Genomic DNA, 19,971 nt, shown 5'->3' with positions numbered 1-19,971 from the left:
AAAAGATATTAGGGATCCTAAATATATAGAGAGGTGATGGAGGAACAGGTGCTGACCTTGTCCAAGAAATTAATGTAACCTAGATTAAATAGTGCCTTTTCTTACGTTAGGAAAAGGGCTACTGATGGAAACTTAGAGGCTGTGGTTGGGGAGTAGGAAAATGAACTAGCAGGAGACTTAGCTCCAGTCAGAGGTAGAGCACTGACAGGTACAGCGTTACAGAAGCCAGGAGGGTTGAGAAATGGCTCGCATTGTGAAACTCTGCAGAGAAAAAGTAGGATTAAGAGGTCATAAGATGTAGGACATATGAGAATGATGATGACTTTTATAAGAAAACTTTCAGTATGTGAAGTTTTGTATGTTAGCATCTGAGGTAATGGTCTTTCTGGTGGTTAAAGGAAGGTAATGATACTGTAAAGTGTTAATGGAGTTGAGGGAATTGTGATGGAAGTACTATAAGAAAGTAATATTTAAAAATTTTAGCTTAACTGCAGAGTGAACTAGAATGAGGAGAACCTAAAGGCAGGAAGATTTATGCAAGAAAATTATTGGGAACACGCTTTTGTTGAGAAATTTAAAATGTACAAAGCTGAATGAGTTTGTCAACAAGTAGCTTTCCCATAAATTTAAGACACTGCAAACATGGCATAAATGAGAACAGGATTGCTAAGTGGACATAATGAAAAAGTGATAGAAAAAGTAGTCTGGAAATTTAGTTTGTCCCAGGGTTACATGGAGGTGAGGGAAATAGGCTATTGGAGAGGAGATAAAAGACATGACAGAAGTGAGAATAGGCAGATGGACTGTTTTGATAGATGAAAATGATAGCAGGACAGGTGGATATAGATTCATATTGACGTTTCTTATTTTTACATGCATTTCTTATTCTTTGATTAATACTGAGCCCTCTGTTGAATATAAAGAAAATAAAGGCACTAGGTATGGTGTAAGAGTGCTAATGGTTAAATGTACAGAGTGCAACTAGCATTTTTGGTGCTTACAGTTTCTGTTACTTATCCTGTATCTTCATAGATTTGGTATATTTCTTTGATGATTATGTGTTCCTAATCCTCTAAGGCAAAGTATCTCAAATTGGGGTATGCATATCACATGAAATGTGTGTTTAAAATACAGATCCCCATATCCCCATTTTATATACTGAATCACAGTCTCTGGAGGTTGAGATCAAGTAAGTATCTGCACTTTTTTTTTTACAGATTCTTTAGGTGATTGTATTATAGAAGAGAGTTTTGAGACTTAGTCTGTTAAGATCTTAACATTTGATTAATTTTAAAAACAGTAATTATATGCTGCTGCTGCTGCTGCTGCTGCTAAGTCACTTCAGTGGTATCTGACTCTGTGTGACTCCATGGACTGTAGCCCACCAGGCTTCTCTGTCCCTGGGATTCTCCAGGCAAGGACACTGGAGTGGGTTGCCATTTCCTTCTCCAATTATATGCAGTATATTCATTTTCTGACAACAACCTTTAGGATGCTGGGTGGGTTTCCTGACTTGGTGGGGAACTTGGTTTCTTCATATGTAGTAAAAGGAAATGTATTAAAAAAAAAACTTTAGTTCTGTTCAACTGAGATGTGCTCTGATGGTGTACAAATGAGATAAGAATTTACAGTGATTATTTGGATCCATGCTGAAACTTAAAGGCTTCAAAATTTTTTTTTTGATGAGAGAAGTTTTGATAGATTAAATGTTTGATTTAAAAAATAATAATTGCTACCATACGTTGAGGCCCTATTATGCTCCCGACAACATTGTCTTACATACTTAAAAAATATTTTCGCTAATACAACAATCTGACACCTGAGACTTACAGGACACTCCCAAGCTGCTACTCTGGGAGGTGGCTGGGCAGATGCTCCTGTATGTACCTAACATAGCAGATGCTCAGCATATAGAATTTAGTTAAAGCTTAACTGTATAGGTATCTGAAGGAATTCAAGACACGTACTTAAACGCGAGACACATACTTAAACAGTTGTCATGTATTTTCAGCCGTGTTGGAGAGAGATAGGAGTAAGGAAATGGAGAGCAGTAAACTCTGTGACTGAAAATGGGCATCACGGTTCTGCCCGCTGGAAGCACTCAGGCCACAGGGCCTGCCTCACGACCCGTCCATACATCCTGGCAGCAGCACTTAGGGGCATTTATCTCTTGATATGTTTTGAATATTCACAGATATTACAAATGAGTTTGCTTCTGTAATTTTTGAGCAATTGTTTTTCTTTGAAAGTTGTCTATTCAGTTGTCTATGTAAAAAGAATTGAGTGAGGTGTTTTATGTTTTAGGTTAAAAATCTGTAAGAGCCTGATTTTAGAATTCACCAGCTCCTCAGAAGTTTGGCGAAATATGGTATGTTTCTGCTTTATTTTTTGAAAGTCAAAATTGCATGAATATCTTAATGTCATGATTAGAATAGTGATGTATTCAGCAGATTTGGATGACTGCTATTTTTTAAAGGATTATTCTGCTAGGTGCTAAATCACTATGCTGCCAGGTAGACTGTGTGAGGGCTCCAAGTGGGATTCAGAAAGAAATTTAGAAGAGGTTAGTGTGCTATCAGGGGTAAAATAATTGTATAAGAAGATTGAGGGGGCGAGTTTGGCTGTTAGGCTATGAGTTAATAATAGCCTCCATTTATTGGGCTTTTTCTATGTGCCAGACAGTGTTTTGAACAAAATACATGTTTGTTCATCCTCATGACGGACTTCTGAAATAGGTACTACTGTTACCTTAGTTCTGTATATTGGGAAACGGGCTTGGAGAGGTTAAGAAACTTGCCCAAGATTTTCCATTGAGTAAGGGACCAAACAAGGCCTTGTATCCAGACTGACTCTGGGAGCTGTTTGCTCTGTTGAGCACTGGACTATGAAAAAGGAAGTCTAGAAGAGAAAAGTTGCCTCAATATTTTTCATAGAACATGTAGCTCTGTAATGAATTAATTCATCTCAGTTAATCAATTAAAAGGTATTTTGACTTTTTCATTTTTATGTTTTACAGGTTGGAAAGTTAGACTTGGATCTTTTAAATCCACATACACTATTAGTCTTATGAAGACTCCAGAGGAAATACTGTTTGTTTCAGGGGGCGCATTACCTCTTTTCCAAATGACCTCAAGAATCTTCTAGGTTGTTATTAGGAAGCATGTAACATGACAGGAAAATCTAGGAAATTTGATATCTTCCAGGGATTATAGATCCCACCTATTTTGGCATACCCCAGAGGTATTTCAGGTTTACTTCTAGACTATGCAGTAAGGCAAATAAAGCTAATCAATGAGTGAAGTTTCTGGCTTTCTGGTGCCTGTGAAAGTTACATTGACAGATGCTTACTACAGTCTATTAAGTGTGCTATAACATTATGTCTAAAAAATAGTATACATACCTTAATTAAAAAATACTTTGATTAAAAAAAGTGCTAAACATCATCTGAGCCTTCAGCAAGTTGTTATAGTAATATCAAAAATTACTGATAATAAATCACCATGGCAAATATAATAATGAGGAAAAAATATGAAATATTGCAAGAATTAACCAAAATGTGACACAGAGACATGAAGTGAGCAAATGCTGTTGGAAAGATGGCACCTGTACACTTGCTAGAGGCAGGCTGCCACAAACCTTCAGTTTGTCAAAGACGACGCACATTATTTGTAAAGTGCAATAAGATGAAGTATGTCTGTATTGGAGTCCGCGAAAGTTACTTATGTATTCTTTGGCCAACTCTTAACCCTTATCTGAATTTGAAGCCCAAGTTCATAGGCTGCAGAGTTATGGGTTCAAGCATTGATGTTTCATCCCTTAGTGTTCTCAGATAGCTTCCTATTTTATAAATGTCAAGGGTCTTTTGTTTCTGTCTCCTAATTTTCTCATCTTTCCTTAGATCACTTTTCAGATTTGGCCTGGATATATAGTTTGGTAGGGAAATCATCCGGAGGAAAAACTACTTGCAGGACATGAAATTGAATGTTAGTGGATTTATGACTGATAAGGAGAATATAATATTCGTGAAATACCCAAGGAGTTTTTGCTACTGTTAGATTATCCTATGGAATAAGTAGGAATAGACTTGATGTGTATGTGTGTATGTGTGTGTGTATGTTTGTGTATAACTATTTCATTAGGCATTTGACTACCTGGAAAACTCTATTACTATTAGTCCCATTTAAACTATTGTAATTGTGGATTCTCAATTTATATTTTAAATCTTTGCTTGCTTACATATATTTACATCTTGAGACTCTAGAGCAAAACTAAACAAAATCACAAAATACTAATTCTGGTTAGGAAGTCAATATAGCTAGGTTTTAGTCCTAGGCCTGGCTTCAACACTAATACTAAAATCTTGGGCAAGTCAATTAATCACTCTAAGGCTGCTTTGTTTTTCTGTTTTTTAAAATTCTTTCTATCCTGCCTACTCATAATAGGTTAGAGCCAGAGTTGTTTTGAGATTTAAGATGTTGACCAAAGTGCTTTTGTAAACTGTGTCACTTCATAAAAGTACAAGATTATTGTCATTGTTTTCTCAAGTGAAGAAATAATTTAAGGGAAAAATGCTGGAAAATAGTCCTTGAAAGCATTTCTATAATTATTCTTCTGATGAATGTTACATTGGCACCTAATTTGAACCTGTGAAGATTTTTTTTTTTTTTGAACAATGAATTGAGTTTATAAAGTGTTCTAACTAAAGATTTGTTTAATTTATTAGAGTTATTAAACCTACGCTCAGATCAAGTTAGCAGCTAGACTGGTGTGACAACCTGTTTTTAATCAGTGACTCAAAGCTGTGATCACCCTGATGTCACCGAATGGCCACAGCTTGTAAAAGGTAATTTTGAATGTTATTTTACAGCCTTTAAAAGGCTGCCATTGTAAAATACATGCTGTTAAAAAAAAGGAAGAAAATGTATAGTTGACAGGGATACTGACTGCTAAGAATAGTGAACCTATGAGTTGACCAGCTTCTCCATTTAATCTTCCTAAAATACTTTCTGCCTTTTCCCCAGACTTATCTGTATGAATAAATAGGAAAGTATTTCTAAAAATTTCCAAGTTTTTAAATAAAGATTTTATTATGAAGATTTTTTAAAAAACTATGAAAAAAGTCTTAATATACATTTTAAGGTATGCTTTTCACGTGGTGAGAGTTTTAATAACACTGGTATACTGTTCTGTCCCAGAGAGTTACAGTGGAAGTTAAAGGAGGGGCTTGCAGTCCCCAGAAGCTGCACCTCCTAAAAATCTCTCTTCTGATTTGTTTTTCTGACCAACTTTAGGTTAACCTAAGTCAGTACTTCTGGGGTTTTTTTCATTTGATTTGTGTCCTCAATTTGGTAAAATTACAGCTGACTCAATGGATATGAGCTTGAGCAAGCGCCAGAAGATGATGGAAGGGAAGCCTGGTGTGCTGCATGCAGTCCATGGGGTTGCAAAGAGTTGGACACGACTGAGCAGCTGAACAACCAGATCCTTACTTCCCATCATTTGACAGTAAAGAATAAAGACTCTTCAGGGGCTAAATTAAAGCTTGGAAACTATTGTTAGATCTTAGGTATTTTATTTATTTATTGGAGTTTTGGATTTTTTTTTCCCCCAAACTTTAAACTTCTTTTGTATTTGGGTGTAGCCAATTAACAGTGTGGTGGGAGTTTCAGGTGAACATCAAAAGGGCTTAGCCATACATAGACATATATCTGTTCTCCACCCAGATCTTATGTACTGTATAATTTTGAGTGTTTGGATCCTAACTTTAGGATACTCTTTGGTAAATCATTTAGAATATTACAGACAGAATACAATAAGCAGAATGACTAGAAATTTATACAGGCAGGTACTATTACTTATTACTCATTAAAAAAAAAAGTGCTTCTTTTAGTTCAGTGTTTATTCTTAACCTTTTTCTTGATTAACAAACAATTTCCGTTTTGAGTGAAAAACAAATGCACTATGTTTAAGAGTCTTAGGGTAGATTGTTTTAAGGTAATCTTCAATTTATATTATTTTTTTCTTCTTGAATTGGTTTAAATTACTTGGTTTGACTTTAAGTGGTTTGGTAGTTACATTAATATATGTTAATATTAAATGATGCTAATATTTACATATTCTCTTGTTTAGGGAGCAGACTTTGGAAATTACAGTGTAGATACCATTTGATGTATTTAATCTCTATTCCATTTCAGAATCTCAAAATTTTACAATAATTACAAATTGTGCTTCTGAGACTTGGATTTGTGTTTCCTCTTGCTTACATCTTACCTTTTTGTAGTAGTAGTTTAATTTCCCTGTCAATGTGTCCTCAGTTTTTCCCCCCCTCTCTTTCCCTGTTAATTTTGAAAATTTTGCCGCCTACGTGTTTAAAAGCTTCTAATCTGCCTCTCTTCCCTTAGAGCCAGCAGGTTTTGTTTTTTGTTTTGCAAGCCTGCTCTGCCTCCTTACAGTATGACATCTGATGCTGGAGGGTCGGTCGCACTTTCAAAAATGAGTCAGCTGGTACATGGGGTTATCATCACTTTTTAGCTCTTCTGTCTGAGAGATACAAGTTTGGAAGCAATCTTGGGGTACTTACCCACAAGGCTGGTGGAAACCAGGTGTGTCACAAAGGTGATTTGTTTGCTCCCTGGGGGAGAGGGTGGAGTGAAATTTTTGCATTTGTGTCACTGCCAAGTCACTGCCACCTCCAGCATGCCCCAGGTTTTAGTTCTAATATCATTTTGTGCATAATTGAAAATGTGAATATACTGCAAAGAAGATCTAAAATAAATATTTGAGCTGCTGGACTCTTACATTTTTTTTGCATTCTTTCCCTTGGACCACTGCAATGAGGAATAATTCTGAAAGTGATAAAGATGTGAGTTTTTTAAAACTAAGAAATATGGGAAACAGATTATTTCTTTTCTGGTGGCTCTGAGTTTAAGATTCTTTTGTTAAAAGTTGTTTGGAATTTGAAGCCTCAAGTCAGTGATAAATTTACAAATCAAGTCCTTGTAATATCAGTTTGAAAATTTAGCTTTTGACCTCTAAAAAAAATTTTACCTATTCTGTGAATTGAAAGTGTTGAAATCAGTATTATGCTGATTCACCTTAATATATGTTGATGGTTATAAAAGTGAATAGAGTAATAGGAATTTATTTTTTTTAACATGTTGGGAATGGTAGGCAGAATTGGTTCATGCCCCAGAATGAAAATAAAATATTTCTTACTGTCTTAGAATTTTGAATATTTCTACTTAAAATAGCAGCAGTATATTGGAAAAAGTAGAAAAAAACTGGCAACTGTTTATAGCTGAAGTCATTCATAGTTATCCACAGCAAGATTTTTAATGCCCTGGAATACAGTTGACAGGTACACATGCTGCTAGTGTATTTTCAGGGAAAGCTACTTTCATTGAAATAAAGTAATCATGATCAGAATGGTAAATCAGACTTTAGTTTTTAAAATTCATGAGGCTGTTAGGTTTAAGTTTGTATTATCTACAGCAGAGATTGGCACACTTTTTTTTTTTTAAGGGCCAGGTAATAAGTATTTTAGGCTTTGTGGGCCACGTGTCTCTGTTTCTCAGCTCTGCTCTTGTAGTATAAAAGCAGCCATAGACAGTATGTAAATAAATGAGCATGCCTCTGTGCCAGAGCAAGTTCACAAAAATAGGCGGCTGACCCAGGCCTTAGTTTGTCATCCCAGGCAGTAGTTTGCTGATACTTTATCTAAAGTTTGGGACCACGAATACCAGTGAATACCTTTGGTATTGTGAATAACTGATACTTGGCTATAGACGGTTTCAGAGTTGTATGTTTTTATTATAAATATTTGACTTTGTAAATAATTATGATTTGTTACATTGGTTTGTATATTGGTACCTAAATAGTGTTTAATTTCCTTTCCTTAAAAAAATGAACTGAGTTTTTATTAGTCTAGCCCTTACGATAAATGTGTTGTATGGCAATCTGATCTGACCACTTTTTTCTCATGTTGAACTTTTAAAATTGTTAACCCATTAAATCTTGGTTTCAAATTTGTCTTCCAAAATAAAATGTTTGCTCCTTTTTTAGAAATATGGAATATTTTGCTTAACTTTTCTCAATTGCATTTTACAGATCATCAGGAGAACCTCAATCTGACGACATTGAAGCTAGCCGAATGTAAGTGTAACTTGGTTGAGGTTGTGGTGTCTGAGTTGCTCTAGATTGCTTTAAATGGTATCACATTTTTTGAAAACAATTTCCAGTTAAAGAGAGTAATACTTTAGAAAGTAAATTGGAAGATAGGAATACACATGTCTCATTTTCCCTACCAAATAAATACCTCTAAATCTTGGTAACATATTGATTTCTACTTCTAGACAGATAATTGCATACCCCTGGATTCTTACATATTTTTGCTCCCCTAGAAGTTTTAGTCTGTTCAGTGTGAAAGACCTAGAAGCACATCATTTCATTCATGGTGGTAGAAGGATCCCAGGATAGAACATGAACATAAAGAAGTACCAGTGTACTCAGGAACCTTGATGCAATAGGGACCTAATCCACATGGCAGAAAACAGGGGTGATCAGGGAAGGCTAAGTTAAGTCTTGAAGTGAGACTGGGAGTTAGCCAGCACATTCTAGGCAGAAGCATGAGCACTTAACAAAGCCGCATAGTAAACATAGGAAACGGTAGGCAGTTGAGGAGTTTTAGATTATAGACTAACTGAAAGGTGGGAAATTAAAGGAGATGAGACTGGATAAAAAGGACTAGGTGCTTGCATGCTGTGTGAACCGCCTTGACCTGTCTCTCATAGGTATTTGGGAGTTAGTAAAGAATTTGCTAAGTAGGGTGACCTTGTTAAATATATATATTTTTAGTAACTTTGCTGGCAAGGAAACAGGATTGAAGAGAAATCATATGGTAGGATGACCAAGTTTTAGTCAATGAAAACCTAAATAAGGGCAGTAGTATATTAGGAATTAAAGATAAAGTTTTCTGGTTTAAAGAAAAGTATTTAGAAAAATGAAGTAGGTAAGACTTCAGTGATTAGTTGTGAGAATATAAGTTTAAAATAACTAGAGATGGTGATTATTGAAGCAGGGCTTTAAGGTAGTAATGGTTGGAATGAAAAAATATAGGTATAGGGATTTCTCTTGAATAAGAGCAAAGACCCTTATGAATCTAGAAGAGGGAGGTTAAGGATGAATATGTGATATTAAATGTATTGGTAGGTAGGAATGAGGAAGTCAAAGCCATTGTACCTAAACTGTCAATTTTCTTAGTAAATTAGGTCAGCTACACCACTGTGTGCTTCTGGAAGAAGTGGTTTCATTGTTGATTAAGCTTGGGACATACAGACTTAAACAGCAGATTTCTTTCCTGAAAATTGTGAAAAATCCTTTAGAATGATATACATTGTGCATCTCCAAGAAGGAATTATAAAATGTATTTTTCAAACATATGTGTCCATGTAACTTAAAATTTTTTTGTGTAGTAAAATACACATTACAAAATGTCCAATTTAGTGGTAATTAGTTACACCTATATTGTTGTGCAGTGATTGCTACCATCATCTCTGTAACTCTTTTCATCTTGCAAAACTGAAACTGTTGTCAGTTAAAAAAAATCACTCCCCGTTCACTCTTCTCCCCAGACCCTGGCAATCACCATTCTACTTTCTTTGGTATGGACAACAATACCTCATATACTCTTGAGTGCCCACAGTATTTGTCTTTTTGTGATTGGCTTATTTTACTTACATAGCATGATATCAAGGTTCATCCATGTTATAGTATGTCAGAATTTTCTTCCCTTCTAGGAACTGAATAATCTGTTGTATGTATGTAACATTTCATTTATCCATTTATCTGCTGATGGACACCGGTTGCTTTTGTTTTAGCTACTGTGAATAATGCTGCAATGTATGAATACCTCTTCGAGACCCTGCTTTTATTTCTTTGGGTATATGCCCAGAAGTCAGATTGCTGGATCATACGATAGTCCTATTTTTAGTTTTTTGCACAAGGAACATTCATACTGTTTTCTAGAGTGGCTGTATCACGTTAACATTTTGACCACATAATGCACAAAGGTTATAATTCCATATATTCTCAACATTTGTAATTACTTGTCTTTTTTTTTTCCCTTCACTGTAAGCCATCCTAATGAGAGCATGGGTATATCTCTTTATAGTTTTTTAACCATGTAACTTTTTAAGAAACATTTTAAAGTAGTTTTTGTGGAGTTTGGTTAGGGGGTTTGAAAAGACTGAAAACTTGGAAAGTTCTTGGGGAAAATGGGTGAAGTGGACCAGATGTTGAGAGTCTCATGCTAACAGAGTACCCAGCTAAGATTAACTTATCCATACTTGCAGTTTGGTGACTTTTCTGTAATATCCAGAAGAAGATGCATGGTATTTCACCATTGGCTATTAGAGCAGATGGGAGTGGCATGTATGTAGAGTGTTAACATTGGAGTAGTTGAATTTACATGTTATCGTGATGGCCACTGTTTGAAAGGTTGTGGTGCCAGATGAAGATGTTGGGTTGGTTACAAAACGCATGATGGGTCAAAAAGATAGTTTCAGTTTAAGTGAAACTCTTGCAAGCATAGATGATGATGATCAGAGCCTAAGGTAGTGATTGGGTGAAACTGAGAGGAGATGAGGGACCCTCAAGTTAAGAAAGTCAAGTATTTTGGGGGCTCAAGGGTTGGGATAGATCATGCATACAGGCATTGAGGTCACAATGCCAGTGATATAACTGGGGCAAAATAGAGGCTTTAGTATATGGGTGCGATTTACCAGAAAGTTTCTAAGTATAAGTTATGTTTGTGTGTGTTTTTTTTTTTTAAACGGGGGATGAGCATTATTTTTAATACAGTGTATAAGAAGGATAACGGTACATTTAGGGATTTGAGTTGTCTGTGGAAACCTCACTTAAAAGAATTATAAGAAGTGCATTTGGGGGCAAGTTAGGTTTCAGTGAAAGCTAAGAGATTGAGAAAACATGTAAAGCAAGTGAAGATACCATGAATGTGTTTCTGGCAATCTTGATGGAAGAGGTTGGATGGATGCATCAAGAGTAAAGAATGAAAAGGAAAGATGAGGCTTGTGTTTTGTAGTATGGCAAGAATGTGAGGTGCGGTAGGATGTTTATCGTGAGGTTCCAGGTGAGACTCCGGTGTTAAGTTCTGGTTGAGTTTAGCAAGGTGTCATGCTGTTGCCCATTGTAAGGTGGAGTAACTACAAATTACATCTACCAAAGATTTCTAAGCTTCTGGCCATAATTGTGAGACTTTAGCTCTAAGTTTTCATGTCTGCCAGTTTCTCAAATTTCTACAACTGTAGAAACCATAACTAGGCAGTAGTTTACTAAGATTTCTTCTACCTTAAGCTTATGTGTCTTGATTTACAAAATAGGTGATGAAGGAGTCTTGTTTTTATCTAAGAATTAACTAGTGTGTTTTATTAATGGCAACATCTTATATTTATTAAAGCATGGTTCTTTTTACCACTTTGAGATATATTTGCATTTGATATCCTTTAGGGAACACCTAGAGTACATTGTAAATAACTATATAAAATTAAAGAATATGCTTGTTTTTAGAAATTCCTGTCACCCATTTTCTAGAGCACAGAAAAACATAGTTTTTAACAGCTGCATGCTAATTTATAGTTTAGCCTCAAAATAGAACTGACACAATAACCCAGATCTTTTTATTCAATTATATAATATACTTGGATTTTGTTTAAAATCTGCATACCATGTAGTAGTCTTTTTTCACATACTAATTTAGACTCTTTAATTATCTTAATGATTTCAAAGCAATTCTAGTAACTTCTTGTCTTTGGTAGTTACTCTGCAACCTTAACTCTTAACACTTCGGCTATGTTTTTAGGCATATAATTAAGACTGTAAAGGGAACCAAGGGTAGGTGTATCAAGTGATTTATGGTTCAGTATTTGGAAATGCTATTTTTTTTCTAAATGTTGGCATGCCCAAGGTCTTAGTCCTCAGGCCATTATTATCTATTATCTATAGGTAAGAACTTCATAGAGCTTCCCTGGTAGCTCACCTGGTAAAGTATCCACCTGCAATGCAGGAGACCCTGGTTTGATTTCCTGAGTCAGGAAGTTCCCCTGGAAAAGGGATTGGCTACTCACTCCAGTATTCTTGGGCCTCCCTGGTGGCTCAGACAGTAAAGAATCTGCCTGTAATACAGGAGACCTGAGTTGGGAGGATCCCCTGGAAGAGGGCATGACAACCCACTCCAGTATTCTTGTCTGGAGAATCCCCATGGATGGAGGAGCCTGGCAGGCCACAGTCCGTGGAGTCACAAAGAGTCGGACACCACTGAGCAACTCAGCACATAGTACACCAACCACAATGTAAATGGAAATAGCTAATTGTTATTGGATCAGAGATTGAAGTTATTAAACCCTGTTACTTATGCTCAGAACCTTTCAGAGGTCTCTTTCTCAGAGTAAAGTCCAAGGATCTACAAGGCTGTATGTGCTTCCTTTCACTTTTGTGATCTTTGTATTTTCTTTTGCCCAATTTTATCTTCACTTGCTTTATGCTCTTGCCCTTAATGATTTGGTGTTCTTAAGATGTGTGCCTGTTTCCTATGATCCTTCTCTCTGATAACCACATGGCTTCCTTTCTCATTTGCTTTAGAGCTCTCTAATGATTCTTATCAGAGAGACCTTCCTTGACCAACTTTCTTCAAAGAATGGTCATGTCCTGTTTTCCCTATTCCTTCTCCCATGCTGTATTTATCTTCATGGGATTTAATGTCATTTGACTGATTTCTTTGTTGTCTGGCTCATTTAATACCAGCATGGAAGTCTAATGTTCTTTAAATGTGTTATGGTGTGTTTTTTGGCCCAGAATGTGGTCTGTTCCATGTGAGTTTGAGAAGAATGTGTAATCTGTTGTTGTTGGATGAAATAGTCAAGAGATGTCAGTTGTATCCAGTTGATTGATGGTGCTCTTGAGTTCAACTGTGCCCTTAATGATTTTCTGCCTGCTCCATCTGCCCATTCCTGATAGAGAGGTATTGAAGTCTCTGACTGTAGTAGTGGATTGCTCTAGTTTTCTTTGTAGTTCTATTACTTTTTGCCTGAAGTTATTTGATGCTCTGTTGTTTGGTGCATACACAAGGATTGCGATATTATCTTGGAAAACTGACCCATTACTCCTTGTGTAATACCCCCTTTTAGCCCTGATAACTTACTTTGTTTTATTTTTAATTGTAAGATAATTGCTTTACATTATTGTATTGGTTTCTGCCATACAAGGTGAATCAGCCCTAAGTATGTATGAGTCCCCTCCCTCTTGAACCTCCCCAGCCCCACCCCATCCCACCTCGCTGAGTTGTCATAGAGCAGCTCGGAGTTGAGCTCACTGTGTTAGGCAGCAGCTTGCCACTAGCTCCCTTGGGCATATGACAATATATATGTTTCAGTGCCACTCTCTCAGTTTGTCCTACCCTCTCCCCCTTGCTGTGTCCACAGATCTGCATCTCCATTCCTGCCCTGCAAATAGGTTCATTAATAACATGTTTCTAGATTTTCATATATATGCTTTAATACATATTTGTTTTTCTCTTAATGACCTAATATATAATTGACTTTCTCTTAATGACTTCACTCTGTATAACAGGTTCTAGGTTCATCCACTTCACTATAACTGACGGAAATTCATTCCTTTTTATATTTGAGTAGTAATCTATTGTATGTGTACCACAACTTCTTTATCCATTCATCTGTTGATGGAAATCTAGATTTCTTCCATGTGCTACCTATTATAAATACTGTTGGAATGAACATTGGCGTACATGTATCTTTTTTAATTATGATTTTCTCAGGGTATATGTGCAGTAGTGGGATTGCTGAATCATGGTAGTTTTATTCCTAGTTTATTAAGAAATCCTATTCTTCATAGTAGCTGTATCAATTTAAATTCCTGCTAATTGTGCAAGAGGGTTCCCTTTTCTCCACAGCCTCTCCAGCGTTGATTGTTTGAAGATGGCCATTCTGACCGCTGTGAGGTGCATTACTCTTAACTAATGAGTGATGTTGAGCATTTTTTCATGTGTTTATTGGCCGTCTGTTCACCTTCATTGGAAAAGTGTCTATTTAGATCTTCTGTGCATTTTTTGATTTGGGTTATTTGTTTTTCTGCTGTTGAGCTACATGAACTGCTTGTATATTTTGGAGATTAATCCTTTGTCAGTTATTTCATTTGCAGTTATTTTCTCCTGTTCTGAAGGTTGTCTTTTCATCTTGTTTGTGGTTTCCTTTGCTGTGCCAAAACTTTTAATTAGGTTCCATTTGTTTATTTTTGTTTTCATTTCCATCATTATTTATTCAAGGAGGTGTGACCCTGATAACTTTTCTTTGGAGTCTACTCTGGCTGAAATTAATATAGCTACTCCTGCTTTCTTTTGATTATTAATAGCATGATATATATTTTTCTGATTTAATTTATATGTGTCTTTATATATAAAGTACAGATAATGTATAATTGGGTCTTGTTTTTTGATCCACTCTGACAGTCAGTGGTGAAGAATCCACCTTTCAGTGCAGAAGACATAGGTTCGATCCCTTAGTCAGGAAGATGCCCTAGAGAAGGAAGTGGCAACACCTTCCAGTATTCTTGCCTGGGAAATCCCATGGACAGAGGATCCTGGCAGACTTCAGTCCATGGGGTTGCAAAAGGGTCAGATACAACTTCGTGACTAAACAACAACAACATATACACATACCTGAGTAGATACACACACACATATGTACATATACATAAGTATTCATAAACCAAGTACATAGTTGATATTATTTTAAACAACTTGTATGTCTTAGATTAGTTAAGATTAAGAAAAATAAAAGGTTTTCTTTTATTTTCACTTATTTATTTATCAGTGCTTGTCCTTCTTTATGTAAATTTGAGGTCACAATCTGTATACTTTTCACATATTTCTTTATCAGTACTCATCCTTTATGTAAATTTGAGGTTCCAGTTTGTATCATTTTCCTTCTCTTTAAGAGAATTTCTTCTAACATTCTTGGAAGGCAAGTGTGCTGACAACAAATCCCCTCAAGTTTTATTTGTCCGAGTCTTTATTTCTGCCTCACTCCTGAAGAAGAATTTCACAGGGTATAGAATTCTAGGTTGGTATTTTTTTCTTTCTCCATTCCCCCCATCCCCCTTAGTACTTAATATATTTCATTTCACTCTCATGGTTTCTGAGGAGAAGTCAGATGTAATTCCTATTTTTGATATTTTGTAGGTAAGGACTTTTCCTCCTCTGTCTTCTTTCAGATTTTTTTTCTTTATCTTTGATTATCTGTAGTTTGAAAATGATATCCCTAAGTGTAGGGTTTTAGAGTGGGAATTTTTCCTGGTTGGTGTTTTTTGAGCTTCCTGGATCTGTAGCTTGGTGTCTGATACTAATTTAGAGACATTTCTTAGTGATTGTTTCAGATATTTCTGATGGTCCTTTCTTCTTTTTCTAGTATTCCCATTATGTGTGTGTTATACTTTTTATAGTGTCCCACAGTTAGTCTTTGTTCTCCTTGCTTTTCAGTTTTCGAAGATTCTGTGCTAAGTTCAGAGATTCTTTTCTTAGTTGTTTCCAGTCTACTATTAAGCCCTCAAAAGACATTTAAAAATTCTGTTACAGTGTTTTTGATCTCTAGGTTTGTTTGTTTTGGTTATTTCTTAGGATATCCATCTCTGCTTACATTTACATGTGTCTACCTTATTCATTGAAAAGATCATATGGTTTTTCCTTTTTAGTCTATTGATATGGTGAATTACCAAGCCAGCAGTCCTGTGATAATCCAATTTGTGTGTTAGTCACTCAGTCAGTTGGGTCAGATTCTTTGTGACTCCCATGAATTGTAGCCTGCCAGGCTCCTGTCTGTGAAATTCTCCAGGTAAGAACACTGGAGTGGATTGCTGTTCCTTCTCCAGGGGATCTTCCCCACTCAGGGCTTGAAGCTGGGTATTCTGCATTGCAGGCAGATTTTTTACTGTCTGAGACACCAGAGAAGCCCTGCTTTATTCATTAAAGCTTAGTAAATTATATATTAACTAGTTGGTTTAAATTCCTGGTATGATAATTCCAACATCTCTGCCATTTCTAATTCTTAACGCTTGCTCTGTGGTTGCAAATAGTGTTTTTTGCCTTTTAGTACGCTTTGTAATTTTTTCTTGATAGCTGGACATGATTTCCCAAGTAAAAGGAATTGCTGTAATAGGCCGTCAGTATTGTGATAGTAAGATATAAGCGGAAAGGAAGCATTTGATAATATCCCATCAGGGTAAAGTATTTTTGCCTGAGGACAGGCCTTGATAAGAAAAGAGGCTGATTCAGTTCAGTTCAGTTCAGTTGCTCAGCTGTGTCTGACTCTTTGTGACCCCATGAATTGCAGCACGCCAGGCCTCCCTGTCTATCACCAACTCCCGGAGTTCACTCAAACTCTTGTCCATCGAGTCAGTGATACCATCCAGCCATCTCATCCTCCGTTGTCCCCTTCTCCTCCTGCACCCAATCCCTCCCAGCATCAGAGTCTTCCAATGAGTTAACTCTTCGCATGAGGTGGCCAAAGTACTGGAGTTTCAGCTTTAGCATCATTCCTTCCAAAGAACACCCAGGACCGATCTTGTTTAGAATGGACTGGTTGGATCTCCACTGGTATATCTCAAAATGGTTCCTTTCTCTGCCCACCTGCTAGAAGCATGAGAGGAGTTTTGTCAGTACTGGCTCTGAGAACCTGCTCAAGCTCCGTGGGATAATTCTCATAAAAATTCTGGGGGCTCCCCTATGACTGGCCCCTCCCTCTACGGAGTTTTTAACTCCAGATTTTCTTAAGGCCGAGCCTCTAGGAATTTGTCAGTTACAGTTAAGGTTTTCCTGTCCTGTCACAGGTTCCTGCTTGTGGACCTCTGCTTTAGTAAACTGTGACTCCCTATATTTGCCTTGGTGCTATGTTCTTCCCTCATTTAGGAATCCAGGAAGAGTTATGGAGTCCTTTTGTCTCTTCATCTTTTTATTTGTTACTGGATTGAAGTAATTACTTTCTAGCTTGTGGAACCAGAAATCAGAAGTTGAGATGTAGCTTAGATGCTCTTTTGTCAGTGGAGTGGAAGAAAATATTTATATACAACTCCAAATTAAATATATGTGTATAAAAACATTTTTGGATTAAATAATGTCTTAAAATACATTCTGAAGTAAAAGATACAAAATAAAAGTGGCTCTTCTGTTTCCAGGATTCCCTCCTGGGTTCTGACACCGTGTTCTTGCTCTCCAGATTGAGCCTTTATATGCACCTTTGTGTGCGTCTGATATGCCTAAGGAACTGGGAGATATCCTGATACCTGCTTCCCTTTATGGTTAAGTACTAGAAAAAAATAGTTAATTGACACTGCTTTCTAGTCAGTATCAGGAGAGAAAATGAAGAATCCTCACTGAGGTTCTGAAATTTGCTAGGTTCTGAGAACGTAATTGTAGATAAATGGTCAGATCATGTGTCTCAGGGAGCTTACCATGTAATTAATAGGCACATTATAAAGTGTACTGAAAATAGGTACAGGTTACTGTGGGAACAGCAGTCATGATCCTGAAATGATACTAAGCTGAATCTTTAAATAGAAGGAGATATGCTTCTGGTTCATGGTAGGGATGAATGCCTCTGACTGAGTCTTCTCAGAAGGCAGAGTGAGCACAGCCCTGCTATTTTGTTGAAGTACTCCAGCGAAGCAGTTTTTAGCATCAGTGCAAATTTGCGTTTTATTTATTATATTGTACATGTCCTTAAAAGATTTTAAGAAGTGTTAGTGGGAATAGTTTACAGTCCTCCTAGAATACTTTGTGAGGATTAAAGGCCATAACATGCAAAACCACTCACTATATTAATGAATTTTTATTGTTTTTGTTATTTCAGCTCGTAACAGTACCTTCTACTCAGGTACCCATCCCAGAAAACCTAGGTATTCAGCTTTTTCTATTCATTATCTCTATGTATACCTCTTTTAAATGTTTCTTGCATCAGTTTCCTTTTCTTTTCTGCTACTTCTTCACTCTTTGTCTGGTCTCTAATAGTAGTCATTACCCAACTAGATTGCCTGCCTCCAATTTTGCCAATTTTGGTCCCAGTTTAAAACATGGAATTATCATAAAGACAGATTTGACTTAGTCATTGACTTACTTAAAGCCCTTTAATGACTCCTGCTGCAGATGTTCTTATCTAGTGGTTTATGAAAAGTGTGTGAATATTTTGGAACTTCTTGCCAGATGAAGTATATATGTATCTTTATGGGAGGAAAGTTACTGACTTTTGTCAGATTATTCCTCTGCTGGCTAAAATCTGAATTCCTTATCATATCTTAAAAATTCTCCCATAATCTGGCCTCTCCCTGCCTTTGCTTAGTCCTTGAGTCCTTCCTTGAACTTTATGCTATTGAACTGCATCCTGTGGTCTTAAGACCATGTTCTCAGGCTCTTCTGCCTTCACTCACTCATTTCTCTCTTATCTGAAACAGTCTTCCCACCCTCTTTGTCATCTGTTCCACAGTCATCCTTTGCAATTCATCTTGGCTAAATTGCCTCTTTTTATATTGCCATACCTCCTGAGTCCCTGTGATGTTAAAAATCTCCTGGGTTCCCCCCCACCCCCTACCCTTTAAACAGTTGCCTGAAGAAAGAGCTCATAAAAAATAGCCATAAGACCTGAAATAGAAGTTCTGTTTTCTCAGGCAGAGTTTGAAATATACTGAAGAAGACATTTCGAAGTCATCAGGTATTGCTAAAACCTTGAAAGATGAAAGTCTCCAAAGAGAAATAGAAAAGAGAAAATGTCTAATGGCTTGTCCCTGGGGAGTATAGTGAAAGTGAAGTCGCTCAGTCGTGTCCGACTCTTTGCGACCCGTGGACTGTAGCCCACCAAGCTTCTCTGTCCATGGGATTCTCCAGGCAAGAATACTGGAGTGGGTTGCCGTTTCCTTCTCCAGGGGATCTTCCTGACCCAGGGATTGAACCCAGGTCTCCCACATTGCAGGCAGACGCTTTAACCTCTGTACCACCAGGGAAGCATTTCTAGATTAGGAAGGGAAGTATCTGAAGAACAGCCAGAGAGAAAGGAAGTCAGGAAATAGTGTCCTGAAAGCCCATAGTTAGTAAATTCCAAAAGACCTACATTTCTTAGCAAGGTTACATAAATTTTATACACAATTTTAAGTTTGATATAGCCCCATTTGGCTATTGTTGCTTTTGTTGCCTATACCTTTGGTGTCATATCAAAGAATTCATGGTCCAAATCTCATGTCCTTTAACTATTCCCTTATGTTTTCTTTTAGGAGTTTTGTAGTTTCAGCTTGTATATTTAGGTTAATCCATTTTGAGTTAACTTGTATATTATATGGTATAAACTAAGGGTCCAGCTTCATTCTTTGTGTGGGGATATTCAGTTTTCCCAGCACCACTTGAAGAGACTATTCTTTCCACAGTGCATACCTTTGGTACCTTTGTTGAAGATCATTTGACTGTTACGTTTTAAGGGTTTATTTCTGGATTCTCTGTTAGGTTCCATTGGTTTGTATGTCTTGTCTTTATACCAGAACCATGCTGTTGTGGTTGCTGTAGCTTCGTAAAGATGTTTTGAAATCAGGAATTGGGAGCCTCTGGCATTGTTTTCTTTCTCAAGATTATTTTTGCTCTTTGGCCTACTTTGAGCTTCCATATGAATTTTAGGATTGTTTTTTCCCATTTCTGAGAAACTATCATTGATATTTTGATAGGAATTGAACTGAATCTTTAGATTTCTTTAGGTAGTATGGACCTTTGAACAGCACTCACAGTGTTGTGGCCGATGATCACGGGATATTTGTGTCTCTAGTTTCTTGCAGCAGTGTGTTGTCATTTTCAGTGTACTAGTCTTTTGCCTCCTTCAGTAAGTCTGTCCATAAGAATTTTATTTTTGATGCTGA

General features: G+C 36.7%; 1 protein-coding gene across 2 annotated transcripts in view; it reads left to right on the top strand.

Moving 5' to 3' along the window:
• UBE3A (ubiquitin protein ligase E3A) overlaps positions 1-19,971 on the top strand; it is a 94,520-nt gene that overhangs the window by 28,439 nt on the left and 46,110 nt on the right. The window contains exons 2-4 of one of the 2 annotated variants that reach the window (XM_068990894.1): positions 2,305-2,368; positions 4,724-4,843; positions 8,107-8,151. In XM_068990894.1, coding sequence (XP_068846995.1) covers positions 4,824-4,843; positions 8,107-8,151 — 65 coding nt within the window. In that variant the 5' untranslated portion in view covers positions 2,305-2,368; positions 4,724-4,823. Of the gene's footprint in view, positions 1-2,304; positions 2,369-4,723; positions 4,844-6,520; positions 6,603-8,106; positions 8,152-19,971 lie in introns of those variants that run through there. The other variant, XM_068990895.1, reaches the window with a different exon arrangement.

The sequence above is a fragment of the Capricornis sumatraensis genome, chromosome 19 (genome assembly GCF_032405125.1).
Source record: "Capricornis sumatraensis isolate serow.1 chromosome 19, serow.2, whole genome shotgun sequence".
NCBI classification, from domain to species: Eukaryota; Metazoa; Chordata; class Mammalia; order Artiodactyla; family Bovidae; genus Capricornis; species Capricornis sumatraensis.
This window is presented reverse-complemented; position numbering and strand designations above follow the sequence as displayed.